Source organism: Anabrus simplex, chromosome 14, assembly GCF_040414725.1.
Source record: "Anabrus simplex isolate iqAnaSimp1 chromosome 14, ASM4041472v1, whole genome shotgun sequence".
Taxonomy (NCBI): domain Eukaryota; kingdom Metazoa; phylum Arthropoda; class Insecta; order Orthoptera; family Tettigoniidae; genus Anabrus; species Anabrus simplex.
In genome coordinates this window covers 100,031,429-100,049,215 of record NC_090278.1, presented here as the reverse complement: position 1 = coordinate 100,049,215, position 17,787 = coordinate 100,031,429, and the positions used below count along the sequence as shown (strand labels likewise).

Below are 17,787 nucleotides of genomic sequence, written 5' to 3'. Positions count from 1 at the left end.
ATGAAAAGGCTGAAGGAAACACTATAGAGGAAGAGTGGAGAGTCATGAAAAATGAAGTCAGTAGGGCTGCTGAAGAAATGTTAGGAAGGAAGAAAAGATCAACTAAGAATCAGTGGATAACTCAGGAGATACTAGACCTGATTGATGAATGACAAAAATACAAGAATACTAGAAATGAAGGGGCAGAAAAGAATACAGGCGATTAAAGAATCAAGTGGATAGAAAGTCCAAGGTAGCCAAGGAAGAATGGCTGAAGGAGAAGTGCAAGGATGTCGAAGGCTGTATGGTCCTGGGAAAGGTAGATGCTGCATACAGGAAAATCAAGGAAACTTTTGGAGAAAGGAAATCTAGGTGTATGAATATTAAGAGCTCAGATGGAAAGCTACTTCTACGGAAAGAAGACAAAGCAGAAAGATGGCAAGAACATATCCAACAGTTGTATCAAGGTAAAGATGTAGATAATTTGGTTCTGGAACATGAAGAGGCTGTTGATGCTGATGAAATGGGAGACCCAATTTTGAGGTCAGAGTTTGACAGAGCTGTAAGTGACCTGTATAGGAACAAGGCACCTGGAATTGATGACATTCCCTCTGAATTACTGACTGCCTTAGGAGAAAGCAGGATGTACGATGTATGAGACAGGAGAAGTCCCATCCGATTTTCGGCAGAATGTTGTTATACCTATTCCCAAGAAAGCCGATGCTGACAGGTGTGAAAACTACCGCACCATTAGTTTAGTATGTCTTGACTGCAAAATTTTAACACACATTATTTACAGAAGAATGGAAAAACAAGTTGAAGCTGAGTTGGGAGAAGATCAATTTGGCTTCAGAAGAAATTCAGGTACATGTTTAGCAATTCTGACTTTACGTCTGATCTTAGAGGATCGAATCAAGGACAAGCCCACGTACATGGCATTCGTAGATCTAGAAAAGGCATTCGATAATGTTGATTGGACCAAGCTGTTTACGATTCTGAAGGTGATTGCGATCAGATACCGAGAACGAAGAATTAGCTACAATCTGTATAAAAATCAGTCTGCAGTGATAAGAATAGAGTGCTTTGAAAAAGAAGCAGGAATCCAGAAAGGAGTGAGGCAAGGCTGCAGTTTGTCCCCTCTCCTTTTCAGTGTTTACGTAGAACAGGCAGTAAAGGAAATCGAAGAGAAATTTGGAAAGTGAATCACAGTCCAAGGAGAGGAAATCGAAACCTTGAGATTTGCTGATGATATTGTTATTTTATCTGAGACTGCAGAAGATCTCAAAGTTGCAGAATGGTATGGATGGAGTCTTGGGTAAGGAGTACAAGATGAAAATAAATAAGTCCAAAACAAAAGTAATGGAGTGCAGTTGAACGAAGGCAGGTGATGTAGGAAATATTAGGTTAGGAAATGAAGTCTTAAAGTAGATGAATATTGTTACTTGGGTAGTAAAATAACTAATGATGGCAGAAGTAAGGAGGGCATAAAATGCAGGTTAGCACAAGCAAGGAAGAGCTTTCTTAAGAAAAGAAATTTGCTCACTTCAAACATTGATATCGGAATTAGATGTTTTTGAAGACTAGTGTGGAGCGTGGCATTGTATGGAAGTAAAACATGGACGATAACTAGCTCAGAAAGAAAGAGAATAGAAGCTTTTGAAATGTGGTGTTACAGAAGAATGCTGAAGGTGAGATGGATAGATCGAATCACGAATGAAGAGATACTGAATCGAATTGGTGAGAGGAGATCGATTTGGCTAAATTTGACAAGAAGAAGAGATAGAATGATCGGACACATCTTAAGACACCCAGGACTTGTTCAGTTGGTTTTTGAAGGAAGTGTAGGTGGTAAGAGCGGTAGGGGTTGACCAAGGTATGAATATGACAAGCAGATTAGAGCAGATGTAGGATGCAGTAGTTACGTAGAAATGAAAAGGTTAGCACAGGATAGGGTGGCATGGAGAGCTGCATCAAACCAGTCTATGGACTGATGACTCAAACAACAACACAAGAATCTGAATCGTTTACAAGTTCCATAATAATCGGTTCACTTATCCGTGGCCTGTAAACACTAGTACAGTGTCCAGGGTCCATATGTCAGTCTACAGCCTAAATTGACTACTCGAGAGACGATTGCTTACTGTTGACTTACTACACTTACATTTTAAATCTGTGAAGTCATATAATCAATCATTAGAACACGCGCGCATAAATCGAACCAAAGCGTGCGAGAACTACGTATGTCAGGAATTAGGTAAGATCTAGCTGAGCGCACGTGGCTATGAAACTTTGTCCCAAAGTTGCACCACCAATTGCTATCGATCGATAACACCACTTATCAATAGTGAATGAAATCGACAACACGTTAAAAGAAAAATAATTCAATAACATTAATAGCGTTTGAGTGACTGAATTTCAAATATAATGGTAGTAGTATTGCTAACAGCGACACTCGGGCGCACACGTGCGGTACTATTACTACCGTCGGCCGCATAGTGTAAGTGTTACTAGTTTCTGACAGTAAAGATAACATTTGTAGTAGTAATAATAATCTGACATGTCATTGTGTCTTTATAAGACTTGTTTTGTTGTGGAATAACTCTCTGCAGAGGATATTGTCGGAATGTATGCATGGACGAACATGATACCTGTGGTAGCGTATGTTGGTTTACACAACTGTTGATAGTAGTTAAAGTTCAGTGTGTTTATTGTAGTATTAGTGTGTTACGGAGGTGATTATTCAATATTGATAGTTGTTGGTGCAGGTCCCAGTTTGAGTGTGGGCTCGACTAGTGGTGCTACTAGTCTGGTGTTCAGCAGTTCCCCTAACTCTTCTTCATCACCTGCCACTCCTGAAGTCCGCCGGTTCACTCCCCAGCAGGACTCCAGCCTGGCGTCTGAGGAAGTGAGAGCTCCCAGCCCTTCTCAGCTGTAAGTTGACTTATGATAGTGTTTAATCTTAAGTTTGAGCAGCAGTGGATTGTACATATCAAATTGGATCTGGGTACTGGAACTAATGGCCAGAACCAATTGAAAGATCAGTAAATAGAAATCATTGGACATGTGAAAGGCTTGTTATTAAATTTGGACCGAGCTCGATAGCTGCAGTCGCTTAATTGCGGCCAGTATCCAGTATTCGGGAGATAGTGGGTTCGAGCCCCACTGTCGGCAGCCCTGAAGATGGTTTTCCGTGGTTTCCCATTTTCACACCAGGCAAATGCTGGGGCTGTACCTAATTAAGGCCACGGCCGCTTCCTTCCCACTCTTAGCTCCTTCCTGTCCCATCGTCGCCATAAGACCTGTCTGTGTCGGTGCGACGTAAAGCAACTTGCAAAAAAAAAAAAAAAAAAAAAAAAATTAAATTTGGAACCCTGTCAACTCAGTCCGACATTTTTTGATAAGTTACTGTCACTTTTGTGTGAGCGGACACTGGACGTCCACACTGCAACGTCTATGTTTGAGGGCTTCAAAACTTTTCTTACCCAGCACTTCTCTTAATTCCACACGACACTAACTTAAATTTCTGCCACAGAGAGGTGCAATTTGTGAATACGAGTGCAGTTCAACTTCTTTCTTTTGGTTAGACCAACTGTGGACCACACCAACTTCTGGCCATCGATCCTCATACAGTATTCTTTCCTTTTTTTTCACTCTGCAGTCTCCCTCTTCCATCCATGGTGCTTGGTTCCGAGTTTTTCTTCGCCTCCTGATAGTTTTTCTTTCTACCTCTTTGGTCAGTCTTCCTGGGTCAATTCTGTACATGCCTGAAGAACATGGCTGTCCTCTTCTGGATGGTGTCTAAGATCTTGTCTGTCCTTGGTTTCCTTTCTTTCTGTATGATCCATCCTCTGATCTTTGGGGTCTCAGTATCTTCCTCAGAATTTTTCTCTCCACCAATTAAAACTTGCTGACCTATCCTATTTTTGTCAGCTTCTAACATTCAGCTGCATAAAATGTTTGCAGATGGATCACTGTCTAGTAACGTCAGTTTTCCATTGATTGAGACCACCTCATTGTAGGTGTTTGTAAGCAAAGTTTATCATGTTGATTCTTGATACAATTGCCTGAATCCTTGCTCCCTCTGCCACCCATCTGGGTGCTGTTTTCATGTTGGTCATGTGCTGTCTCCTCTTGAAGGAGATCTGTAGGTCTGTCTTACTACCTTTTTCTGGATCTGGTTAGTTTCTAGTTCCCTGTCTCCTCTGTTGACTCCTACGGAAGAACTCGTCTGCAAAGGTTACACCAGGGGTCTTTAAATGGTGGACTATATTCTGGATGCAGACCCATTTTTCCAGACCTGCAAGGTTTGATAATGTTATTGTATTTTTACGTCCCACTAACTGCTTTTTTTTTTGACAGTTTTTCAGAGATGCCATGATGTTGGAATTTTGTCTCACAGAAGTTCTTTTATGTGCCTGTAAATTTACAAGCGCAAGGCTAGCGTATTTTAGCACCTTCAAATATCACCGGACTGAGCCGGAATTGAACCTGGTAAGTTGGGGTCAGAAGTCCAGCGCTTCAACCGCCTGAGCCACTCAGCTCGGCCTGCAAGGTTTATATGATGGCAAAAGTAAGAAAGAAAGAGAAAAAAATTTTAGAGAGTAATGTATAACTTTCATGTTCCCTGGCCTAAAACAGTATTTGCTTAAAATAACAGTATCAAATTTTGAAGATGTGAGAATGAACAGGTTTCCTATTTGCTCCACAGATGGCAGTGAGTACTTTTTTCTCATGTTGTGTGCGGCCTCTGCCCTGCCTCATTTGGTAGTTAGCTGTTGCTTGCTCCACACATGAATTTTAAAATATTGTTTATACACCAGTGTAAGATTTTGCTTATTTCAGACTTGTGTATCATGATTCACTACAAGAAACATAAAGTGGGCTCTGAAAATCGCATCTTCACACTTGAACATACAGATGCAAAACTGACAATTTTAATATGCAATCAGACAAAATTTATGAATTTTTCAGTAACAGATACATGGAACGATTTTATGAATTAACTGTACACAACTGTAAATTTAATTGTAACTGCTACAAAATTTATAAAGTGAGTAATGTTAAGTATTTGGGATTATTAATTGATTCGAACATGAAATGGAAAAGTCACATTACCGATTTAAGAAAGAAAGTTAGAAGAACTGTTTCTATATTTCACAATTTAAAATACATATCCAGTTTGAAATTGATTAGAGAGGTTTATTACGCTTTAGTTCAGTCTATTCTTAGCTACGGAATATTGGCATAGGGAGGAGCTTACAAAAATGTAATCAATAAAATACAGGTTGTTCGAAACCTTATATTACGAATAATGTACCAAAAAGGAAGATTATACCGACGTAGTCAATTATATGCTGAAGCAAATACATTTAATGTAAAACAGCTCTATGCCTTTGAAATATACAAATATATTAACAAAAACAAAAATATAATTGAGAACATTAAACATGAATATTCAACGCGCAGTAAGATGAACCACCGTTGTATGTTATACAAACCCAAACTTAGCATAACAAAGCGCCATTTCTTGTACTTCATTCCAAAATTCTTTAATGTCCTTTCCGGTTCTTTACAAACTACTTCATTAGGTCGGAAAATGAGTCTGAAGAGTCTTAAATCCTTTGTTAGGGATAATAAAACTGTTATTGAAGAAATAACTAAATGAGAATATCACGTCACGATATTAAATTTCTATTCGATGCTCCACCATGTGCTGTTGATCATATCCATCATTCACTCATACCCATACTCGTACTTCAGGCAACATTTAAAAATATATTTCTATGCAATTAATATTCTAAATTGCCACACACAAGGTTTCACCTTACGTGGTATTTTACTGGTATCTACTCTACTCTGTTGAGGTTGGTGTGATTTTGTTATGTATTATAATAATAATAATAATAATAATAATAATAATAATTTGTGTGCAAGAGATAGAAGTTCAATTTATTTTAAGTATTATTAATATGTTAAGAATAATACTACTACTTCTGTAATATATGTGGTTTAGTTACAAGATAAATTTTTCTCAAGTAATAATGTTATTAGAAGAGTTATGTATATAAGAAAGTCCTGTAAATATGTAAACTAAATAATGAGTGAGTTTCTTTGATTGCGGCATTTCAACAGTAATTCTAAATTCCCACGGAGGGAATTTTTCCACCAAAAGAGCATATCAAAAATCAGATCAAAAATTAGATGTATGGCTTTTCAGGCGTTTGCTCTATTAACCAGCATTTCGTCTTAGGTCTGACACTAGCATAAGTGGGTAGGGTCTGACACATCCCACTCTGACGAGTCTAGTGTCAGACCTAAGACGAAATGCTGGTTAATAGAGCAAACGCCTGAAAAGCCATACATCTAATTTTTGATCTGATTTCAACAGTAGGCTAAGCATTTCAGTTACGGCCAATTATTTTTCACGTGGCTGTGATGCAAGAAACCAGAAGATTAAACACTTCAAAGTTTCATCAGATGCTGGTCCAGAATGCATGAGAATAGTTACCATAGAACAGGAGAAGGCAATACATACATCTTCAAATGTATCCTGAATTTCAGGTAGGGCAAAAAATTAGTCAGCTGTGAAACTGTGAAAGTGTCTCGTCGAAATGGTTAGAATGTCATTTCCAAGTGATGTTAAAGTGATTCAAGTTGCTGTCTACTGCTAAAAATGTGTTCAGTGTAGAGCTAATCATTGGATGTTCGTACCAAACTCAAGCAGGAAATAAATGCTGCTTCTGTCTACACTTTGGCTCTGTACTGATCTTCTGTAACCAGGAACCAGTTGTTACTGTTAGATCAGCACCTGTCTTACTCACCCAGAGTCCCCTTTATTTTAATATTAGCATCAATTTGGACCCCAGGGAAAGGTAATTGAAGATCTCTGGGCTAGACACTCAACTTCAATTCCTCTGTTCTTGTATTTCATTCATATACTGCCTATTCCTAGCATTTTTTGGTGATGCTCTCTAATCACTTTGTCATGAATAGAGTTGGGTAGAAGGGGAGAAAGTCAATCCCCCTGTCTTACCCCTGTTTTAATCCCTAAGGATTCAGATCGTATCTCTCTGAACATGACCTTGGATGATGTCCCTCATTATCTGTTTAATGAGCTCACTGGCTGGGATATGGATGTGTTTCTCTATCTACCAAATCGTAGGACTTCTTGATGAAGTTGACAAGGGTGAGCATGAATTTTGCATACAATTCGAGGATCAAGACCACGGGTACATCCCCTACCTAAGCCGTGTGGACAGAAGAGAGGAGGACGAGGACCGAAGCCCCGAAACGTGGTTCATGGTCGGCCAGAATAACCTAACCTGTTAAATAACCAGACATGTAATAGAAGATAACTTACAGCCATAAATGCTTTAAGTTTTGTTCATACATTTGAATTATAGAACAACATTCTACAAGTTCATTCTCGTAAATATTTAATACATTTACACGGAGCATTGAAATAGATTTGAATACGGTTACCGTGCTTGGTATACTACATTAAACAGGCATTCAGGTCTTATCGTGTTTTAGTTGCGTTCTAGAAAACAAGATTGATTTTTTCTCAATACGGCTACAGTTGTATGTAAACATGGAATGCAAGGTTATGAAATACAGTAAATCAAATATGGGTAAATATGCGGTAAATATCAAAGCCGCTGTTGCGGATGCTCGATCGTCATTTCTTTCAGAAGTGTTGCTGGCATGCTCGTTGCTTGAATAGCTGATCTCGCGGGATATCGTACTTTGCGAGAGTCGAGACTGTTGGTTACGGAAGTCTACCTCGCTCACATTCGAGTTCGTATCTGTTTTGTGAAAGTGCTGTCTCGATAGTAAGCAATGGATTCAAAACGGCGTCTGCGATCATTTACTGTGCGTGAGAAACTTAAAGCTGCAAGTGAAATTGAAATATCTGGAAATCATGCCATTGGCAGAAAGATTGATGATTCGTGTATTCATGATTGGTGGAAGAAGGAAAAACTTCTAAAAAGTAACGGCGATCGCAGAGTGTTCCGTGGGTGGAGTGTAGTGTTTCCGGAAATTGAACGACTCCACAAATTTGTGATAGAAAAACGTGAGTTAGGATATGTTGTTTCTAGTGAAATGTGTCAATTAAAATCATTAGAGATCTCAAAAGAACTCAAAACACAGGGTTTTACTGCAAGCCGTGGATGGATCCGAAACTTATCGGAGAACGGGATGGTGCATTCGGAGACGTATGTCTATTTCACAACGTCTCCCTGGGGTGTATGAAAAAAAATTAACAGCTTTTCAGAATCACATTATTCATTTGAGGAAGCAAAATTCTTATTTGCTGTCTCAAATTGGGAATACTGACCAGACACCTATTTTTAAATGCCTTTGGAAAATGCAGTGGATACGAAGGTTTCTAAAAGTGTAACAGTCAGAACAGGTGGTAACGAAAAGCAACGATGCATGGTAATGTACATATTAGAGGATGGAACCAAACTCCCTCCATATGTGGTTCAGAAAAGGAAACTTGCCGTCCGGTGTTATTGTTTAGAGCACACGAGTCCGGCTGGATGGACAGTTGTGTTAGTTGAAGCCTGGGGGAAGTGCATGGCAATGTCGCCTGGGAGTTTTGTTACAAAAACAAAACGTGCTTGTGTTGGACAGTTACCGAGAACATACAACTGACGCAGTAAAAGATATGATGAGGAAAGGAAAAACCGATCTTGCGATAATTCCTGGAGGACTCACTTCTATTCTACCAGCCGTTGGATGTGTGCGTGAACCGGCCTTTCAAAACTACAATGAAACAGTTGTGCACCGAATGGATGTCTGATGGTGATCACCAACCGGACTAGTGAAGAGGCCTGAAATGGGACTAATATGCAGCTGGATTGAGACCGCATGGGCGCGCATTCCCGTCGATCTAGTGTCCAAAAGCTTTAAGAAATGTGGAATTTCAAATTCAGTGGATGGTAGTGATGTTGTCTATTTGTGGAAAGATGCCAGTGACAAAAGTTCCTATGGTGAAACTTTAGATGATGGTGAATTGTGAACGATCCGAGTATTTGACCGATTATTATATACGATTTTTGTGATGATTTTATTAATTGTAAGCTGTTTGAATTAATATTTGTGGTATATTTGAAGAAACTTCAATAGGTATGCAAGTTATTTGATTTTTGTTTTTTCTTTTCCATATTTTGCCGTCTCAAATTTAGGGTGCAGGTCTTATTCGGTTGCGGGTGGTATTTGGGACTGTACGGTAGTGATAACAGTTTGACATGTCCATGATTAAGTTATCTATTTTCCATAAATTGATGATACAATTCAGGGATGGTGAATGGAGTGTTCAAACCATGTTGTACGAAAAGTAAAGAATTAACTAAAAACTTTGAGTCCTAAATAAGAAAAATTACACATTCTTTGAACCTGTTCATATTTAGTTGAAAATCGACTTGCAGCATTAATTTGCCATACGGGAACTGACCTTAACAAGATGTGAAGTGAAAAGATACAGCTTTTTATTTTCATTGAGTTTGTCATGGTTGCAATATTGTGATGCCTGTATTTGCAATATGAAGTGTACATTAAGAACAATATCCAGTTATGGTACCTGTATGTGATATTATGCCTTCCCCTTATTTTTTATGACAGGCATTTATAGTTTTTCTGCATACACAGTCATTTCCCCCTCCCTCCATTGTATCGAGGTTTTACTATATTAGTATGTGTTTGTTGGGTCGTAATTCTTGGCGTGCATGCCACTGGTGTCTTTTCAGGAGACTGAGTGATGTGCTGAAACGCAAACGAACTCCTAAGCGTACGGTTGCTTCAAGTCGTAAGACTCGGCAAGACGATAACAACCTGTCTTCTTCCATGATGCAGGATTTGTTTTCGAAAGGTGAGCAGTGGAACTTCAGTACTTGTTAGTGTGTAGAGAAAAAAAATTGGTGGATATGAAGTTCTTTGTGTAGCAGAAGTTGACAAGTAATGTTAATTCCAGCTACGTCGCTGGGCAGCTCTGGCCGTTCGACTCCAACTGGCACCACACGCTCACGGTTTGCTGGTGCCACTTCTAAGACTACAAGCTTTTTGGCTAGCCTGAACCCAGCTCGATGGGGCCGCAGTGTGAATCCGGGAGGAGGAAGTGGACTGGTAGATCGACCTTACCACAAGGTATGTATCCTCTGACGGAGTCTTGCCATAGGTGAGCTTTTGTTTCTAGGTGGTGGTCAGTAAGTCACTGGAGCATTTTTGTGGTAATGGATCTGCAGTCTGATTGTTGCATGTGTGCTTGATCACTGTTGATCAATACAAGAGCATTGTCTTGTGGAGATTGAATAGCTGGCGAGTATTTGTTTCTTTATTTTGCGCCGGGCTGAGTGGCTCAGACGGTTAAGGCGCTGGCCTTGTAACCCCAACTTGGCAGGTTCGATCCTGGCTCAGTCCGGTGGTATTTGAAGGTGCTCAAATACGACAGCCCCGTGTCGGTAGATTTACTGGCACGTAAAAGAACTCCCGCGGGACTAAATTCCGGCACCTCGGCGTCTCCGAAGACCTTAAAAAGTAGTTAGTGGGACGTAAAACAAATAGCATTATTATTCTTTTTTATTTTGCGGCTGAATGGATTTATGTGCACTAAACTCTTTCCAACTATAGAATAAAATAGGTGCAAACAAAACCACGAGACTTCAACAACTTCACTCTTCCTTCTTAATCCGCCCAGTATTTCCTGCCTATTTCTAAAGTACAAGCTGTACCTAAAAGTTTGAAGTATTAAGTATTGACTGCAAAAATATTATTGTTCGTTTCTTTTGGTCATTATTCTGGTCGTTTAAATCCCCTATTTATTTACCAGCTGTAGCATCCTCGATCACACGCACGACCTTAATTCAGTTCACAACTCAGAATGGTTCCAGCTTATGTAAAACGTAAGAGAGGGAACCTCTGAAAAGTGGAGAGAAAGAGTATTATGTTATTGAAACTTATCCTGACCAGTGTTTACAGTGTGCAAAAGGAGTTACTCCTTCACTGGTCATGTTACTACCCCTGGTAAAGAGACTGTGCGTGTGAAGTGTTTTAGACATGGAGGGAGACGAATTTGTTTGTTGTCCTATCCGACGGAAAGTGGATGTATTTTATGAAAACAATATACCACCTGTTTTATTTTATTTATTAATCTGGGAGCTGTTCCACGAACGAACATTGCAACTTTTCAACTTTGCACTTTTCAATTTTTGCAAAGCGCAAAGTCTTTGTTCCACAATGAACTAGGTTGTACTTTTCAATTTCTTTGCAAAGTGAAAAGTCTTTGCGAATGAGTGATCCGATAGAGTTTATTCCATAAGCAAACTGTATAGGCCTAATACTTCACTTTTCGCAGCGAACTTGGCGGTATAATTGTTGTACCATTAAAGTTTTTATCATAGGAAAGAAAGGTTATTACAAGAAGCTGGCTGTGCTGGAAGTTGTCAAGGAGAAATGCGACATCCTTTTCTGACAACTTTAAAGATAACCTCTCAAATGATGACACACATCAATGTCAACGAGAGGAGGCTACCGTCAACACATCCACACACAGAAGGAAATTCACCCTTCATTAGAAATCCCGTTGCCATATTAAGTGGATTATCAGGCCAACGTACTGTTAGGAAATATTACTGTTACCGTGTTTTTGCGGTAGTTATGCGTGAAAGAAGGTGCGGGGTGGTGAACAGGTCTCAAGCTACGAAAGTAAAATTAATTTAAAATTTAACAAGGTTATATTTTCTTTTCAAAATTAAGAAATAACAAGTACGGCAGGTACAGAGTAGCAAGGCAACAAAAGGTGCAATTACAGTATTTACAGTATTTGGGCTTCGAGCCCCGAATTCACACTTCTAGGGCAATTAGCCCAACTTTACTCCAAAATAAGTTTTACCGAGAGGGGCAGAAAACCCCATTCATTGTTCAAGAGCACTTGCTCCAAATTACACAGAAAAGCCTCCTCGAGGCATACAACACTTAATTTTCAAGAAAGAGCCACACGCTCTCAAACTTTAAGCCTCTCAAAGGCCACACCAAACTCCACCTTCACGTTGTCCTCTCAGGACATAGACACAGGGGTAACATACCCAACCTACTGAGGTCAATTAAATGAAAAAGGGTAATTACAATGACCTCTAAAATAACAATTTGAGAGGAGGCGATCTGCATTCCAAATGTTTTTGTTTCAAAACCTAATTTGGCTCTAGGCCACTGATGCAAGGGCTAATCCCATACTACGGAGGTGACTTTAGAAAAGAAACAAATTTACATAATGTTAAGGAAGAATAGGTTGAGAAAATAAGTTCACCTCAAAACAATATGAGTGGGAGCTCGAGAGGGTTAAGCACTCTCTATCCCAATATGTAGTTTAAAAGATAGAATAGATACAAGTTTCTTTACATTTTAAGGAAGGTTACATAATGGAAAAACTTCGGACCCGCCCCGAGAGTTAAACTGCTGAGCAAGCGAGGAAAGAAGTAATTAATCGGCCATTACCTGGTTGTTGACTGCCGCCGAAGAAAGAGGCGCTTCCCGCCCCCTGCTATGTACTTTACACACGAAAAGATGGAACAGAAGTGGCACAGAGACCCAAAAATCAGCAGTTTATATACTCTCGCGGAAAGTTCGAGGCGTTTTAGGGAAGAAAACACCCGCCCACAATCACTTTATTGGGTAGGATACAGCAACATATTCAAGTTGGGGGAAGATACATCAGATTGGTCAGAAATTAATAAAAGAAATTCGGGATTGGCTAAATACAAAACAAGGGGAAAGAGAGGGGTATACAGCCAACTTAAACAATGACTGAAAGAAATTTAACAAAGAACAAACTTATGAATTCAAAATTTCTCCCAAAAAAACAGTTCTTTCACTCCGCACTAGGGTGCACTATTGCTGATCTTCAGTAGTGTCCTCTAGAAGAGAAAGTTCATACTTCTTACTACAAGCAAAACAAAAATACGTCGAAAATGACACAGTTCAAAAAATTCCAAAATTTCCAGGTAGTGACATCTTCTGAGAAAGTAGAAAATTACTACCGTAGATAAAGTTCAGACTTCCTCCAGCAGAGGAGTTTCAATTGGCGCACATTTTAAATTAGCGGCGTGGAGGTGTACCGCCCGGTACAATTACATTTACTATAACATCTACAACTTGGATAACAGTTCTGCAAATAATTGATTTTGATGTCCCATGCATTGCTGCTACACCGTGCAGCTGGGCACCATTTACTAACCAGTGTATATAAGCATATCATAATTTGTTCTCTTTCGGAAAGGAATTGACTTCTTTTTTGTTGCGTGTTTCAATAAATGACCGATCATTTCAAGAATATAGTCACAGCCTGTGCTGGGGTAATACAAAATCACTCGCGAAATTACGTCGAAGTGAGGTTATGAAAATTAATCCTGTCTTTGTACGTTCTCTTACTGGATTCTTCATCACTGTCCTCGCTTAATGCTAACAAAAGCTCATGTCGTATCGTGTTTATATCACTAAACCAAATTCTACGCCGAGAAACTAGTGTACATACTTGTTAACATATGAAAAGGGAATCGTTTCTTTGCAAGATTTATGAAAACTTTTCACTTCATTTCTTTGCACTTTTCATTTCTGTACCAATGGAGGAACATAACAGGCTTGAAAAGTGAAAAGATTCCTAACTTTTCACTTTGCAAGCTAAATCTGAAAAGTGATGGTGGAACAAAATCTGAACTGAAAAGTGCAAAGTGAAAAGTTGCAAAGTTCGTTCGTGGAATCGGCAGCTGCTTTACAAATAAGGCGACCATGAGGTCGACACACATTAAATTAAGATGATATAAATGATTAAAATAGAATGGAACATAACAATAGGAAGTTTCATACGTTGTTGGGCGATTTAAGTTATGTATAGTATCATTCAAAATACTCTTAAGAATTTCTGTATATTGCAGGGCACACAAACCAAGTCGTTGAAGGTGCTTCTTTGTTGAAAGAAACAATGTCTCATGCACACCCATGTATAATCATTTGCATACTATCTTTCACTTACGTGAAGAATACCTGGGAGATAGATATCCTGCTTCTTATCTTCTTTTATGATCACATAGGATCACTTTAGTCAGTCCATTGTTCATGTCTCTTTGAAGGGCCTGTTTAAGCTTTGCGGTCCTCAAAGTACTTCTTCAGACGCCCTGATCTTCGTGCCCTTGCCTCGGTTGAAAGTATGCATGTTGTTGGTTTCGTGTAAGGGTAAAGCGGAGGTTTGTATTCTTGAGTTTTGTATTCAATTTTATCTTATTTGTGGTGTCTTCTGTTGTAAGGCATATTTCCTTCAGATCCTCTCTTACTTCTCTCATCCATTTATATCCTGTTCTGGTATTTTTTGAGAAGAGATTGTGTTGTACTAGTTGTTTCAGAAGCCTCGAATCCTGCATCCTCATGATATGTCGAAAGAATCCCAGTCTACTCTTACGCATAGTATCTGTAATGGATTCTAGCTCTTTGTACACGACTTTGTTAGGTATTATCTGCCACTGTCTATCTTTCTGGTATTTTTTATTGGTGCAGGTTCTTCCAATCCTCCTTTCAATTTTATGAAGTAAGTCATGTCATATGTAGCTTCCAGTTTTATAACTGTGTTATAGTGTTTTATTTTTGCATTTATTGATAAGCAAAGTTTTCCTTTTTCTAGATATCCCATGTTAATTTTTGTGCTTTAACTAATCTCTTTGTTCTTGTTTGGATTGAGATTTTTTCATTTAGGTTATGTCTTATTACTTCTCCAGGATATTTAAATTGAGTTACTATTTGGATTGTATTACAATTTATGGTAACTTCTTTTAGGTGTGTAGGTTTTTGGGGCATAATTTCTGTTTTTTCAAATTATATTTTGAGGCCAATTTACAATGTTTTGATATTCCGATATCTGGGTTTTTGCTTCTTTTGTGTCCACTGCTAGTAATGCCAAATTGTCAGGGAAACCCAGGCAATTTGTTTTGATTTCTCGGCCAATCTGTATTTTTGGAGGGCATTCTCTAAACCATTCCCTCATTACTATTTCTAGAGCACAATTAAATAATAGTGGTGAGAGCCCATCTTCCTGCCGTAGTCCAGTTTTGATTTCAATTGACTGATGTTTCACCCCTAAACCTCACTTTTGATTTGGTGTTAGTGAGAGTGAATTTTATCATGTTTATTAATTTGGGGTGTAGTCCAAGGTGACTTAAAATTTGAAATAGTTTCTCTATGGATGCAATCGTACGCTTTCTTGAAATCTACAAATATTATCAACATATCTCTGTTTCTTCTGCTGTTATAGTCCATTATCAACGTAAGACTCATGATCTGATCAGGACAGCTCCTCCAGGGCTCCTTGATATTCTCCTAGTTCTTTCTCAAGTTGTAAACGTATCCTATTAAGGATGTTTATTGAAAATATTTTGTATGTTATGTCTAGGAGTGAGATTCCCCTGTAGTTATTAGGGTCGGTTTTGTCACCTTTTTTGTGCAGTGGGTGAATGAGGACTGTTGTCCAGTGTTCGGGCAGTTATTTTGTAATCCAGATAGACAAGTTGTTGATGGAGGGCAACTTTTGCTGATCTTCCTGCATATTTCCAGATTTCCGCAAAGGTCTCATCTCCCGGCTCTTTGTAGTTTTTTAATTTATTCAGTGTTTGGTAGACTTCCTTTATTGTGGGGGGGATTGATGTTCTCTGGTGGTGTTTTTATTGGGGTGATGTCCAAATGGAGTTCTGTAGGTTCCTCACAATTTAGAAGCTTGTTGAAATACACAGCCACAATTTCTGTATTGTTTTTGTTATGAGCCAGCTTACGATTTTCATCCTTCATCAGTAGGGTCGGAGGTTCATATTTTTGGAGCTGTTTTCTGAAAGTTTTGTAGTGGTCCCTTGATTGAGTTTTATTGAATTCTTCAAGTCTGTACCCTTGAGATTCCAAGGCATCCTAGACAGTGTTTCTAATTTCCTGTAATCCCATGATAAGAATTATCACCGATAAAGGGACCAACACATTGCAGCCAGTTGAACATGCTTCTGAAAGTGAATTGTGGGGTACAGACTCATTGCCAGGGGCAGAAAAAAATAGATATAATTCAGTAGCCAGGTCCATTTTATCAGGAGCCAGCAAATTTTTTTCAAATAAACATTATGAAAAGCACATTAGACTAGGATAAAGCTCTGTATTGTTTTTCAAATGTATCCTTAAATATTATAGCCTCTCGATTCATACAAGAATGGTATAGAAACAATTTATATTTTAAGAGATACTAACCCAAATAGTCACCGGTCACCTTCAAGGTCAGAGTCTTTGGAAATTACACTGCATTTGCCTGTTCGATTTCCCACTGAAATACCAGCGATCAATACATTTTGTTGCATCAAAGTCCTTTAGAGTTCATTAAAAGATATCATGAGATCAGTTAAGTTCTTCATGGCAAGTTTGATTCACAGTTTGTATTGAGTGATATCGTGTTGAACCCTCGCTCACATGACAATACAGGAGTTGTAACTTTACTGAGGAGCTTCCTAAAATTGGAAATCGTCCTTTCACAGACCACGAATTTCCATGCGGATCACTTACTGGAAGATCTTTCCTGACCACTTCGAACTCATGCCACTCGCTCAGTATGTCTTCTGATAACTGTATTCCATTGGAAACTCCTGAAAGCGCCATAACCAAAACAAACTATTCTTCCATTCAGCCCTTGGTGTTCTGAAGTTGCTGCAATGAATTTACGTGAATAATCCCCGCATATTAAAAAAAAATCGAGGCATGAAATTGGGATGCGGGTTTTATTTGCGTCAAGGTTGTCAACACGCTCCTGGCTCGCCTAGTTTTCGATGCCGAGTGTACTGTTATGCTTTGTGCAACCATAGATGGAAGAAAACTGTCCTCTTATTTAAACAGAAAACAATTCGGACTTTTAATTCTAAACTGACTTTACATTTTTTTAAATAGTACCATATTTTACAGAGTAATTTAAATTCAAAATTTCTCCACGTCATGATAGAACGCGTCTCCCGGAACTTGCAGGGGTAGCTTTCTGCACTTTCACTCACTTCGGTGTGTTTCACAGTTGAAAATAGAGTGAAATCGTAATTCTTTTCTATTCAGCATTTTAAGGAAAGCCAAAATATCACGTTGCAGGCAGTACGCGGAAAAGCATAATCCACAAAAACTGGTGAGGGTTGGCATTTCTGAATTACAAGATGGCTGTTAATTCGAAATCACATAATTGGAAGTCCAATTTCTGTATTACAAAGACTTTGAATTAACGAGGTTTTACTGTATCGCAAAACTAACATCAGATTTTGCCGGTGTGTCTATCTCAAGTGTTTACATTGCATGAAAAGAATTACCCACCATCGGCCGTGTTACTGTCCAGTAAAAAGAGACCACGTGTGAGAAGTGTTTAAGGCCCGTGTTCACCAATGTCGGTAATTTTTGCTGTTATCTTAGATTTTCAAAACTCATTTCATTATTTCAGATAACGCTCACTTCCATGTTCACCACAGAATTTATTATCTCGGTTTACCAAAACTGAACATGATGTTATTTGCAGATCATATTGTGATTTGGGGAGAAGACGGCAGGAAGGTTCAGGAACAGTTGAATGTGGTGAATGGGAAGATTGAAGAATGTGGATTGGAAATAAGTGAAGAAAAGAGTAAAACTCTTGTTATGACTAGAGGGGAGAAAGCAGGGAAAGGTCAGATTAGACTTGCAGACAAGCCCCTGGAAGTAGTGGAAACGTTCAAATACCTGGGGAGTGAATTAATGGAGAATGCTCGACTGGATGCTGAGATAAGT

At 38.9% G+C, this 17,787-nt stretch overlaps 1 protein-coding gene across 17 annotated transcripts in view; it reads left to right on the top strand.

The window, feature by feature from the left end:
- ctrip (E3 ubiquitin-protein ligase ctrip) overlaps positions 1-17,787 on the top strand; it is a 322,022-nt gene that overhangs the window by 154,826 nt on the left and 149,409 nt on the right. For 15 of the 17 annotated variants that reach the window (XM_067157963.2, XM_067157962.2, XM_067157961.2 and 12 more), the window contains 3 exons: positions 2,733-2,910; positions 9,732-9,853; positions 9,956-10,128. In XM_067157963.2, coding sequence (XP_067014064.2) covers positions 2,733-2,910; positions 9,732-9,853; positions 9,956-10,128 — 473 coding nt within the window. The remainder of the gene's footprint in view (positions 1-2,732; positions 2,911-9,731; positions 9,854-9,955; positions 10,129-17,787) is intronic. The other 2 variants (XM_067157973.2, XM_067157959.2) reach the window with 1 other exon arrangement.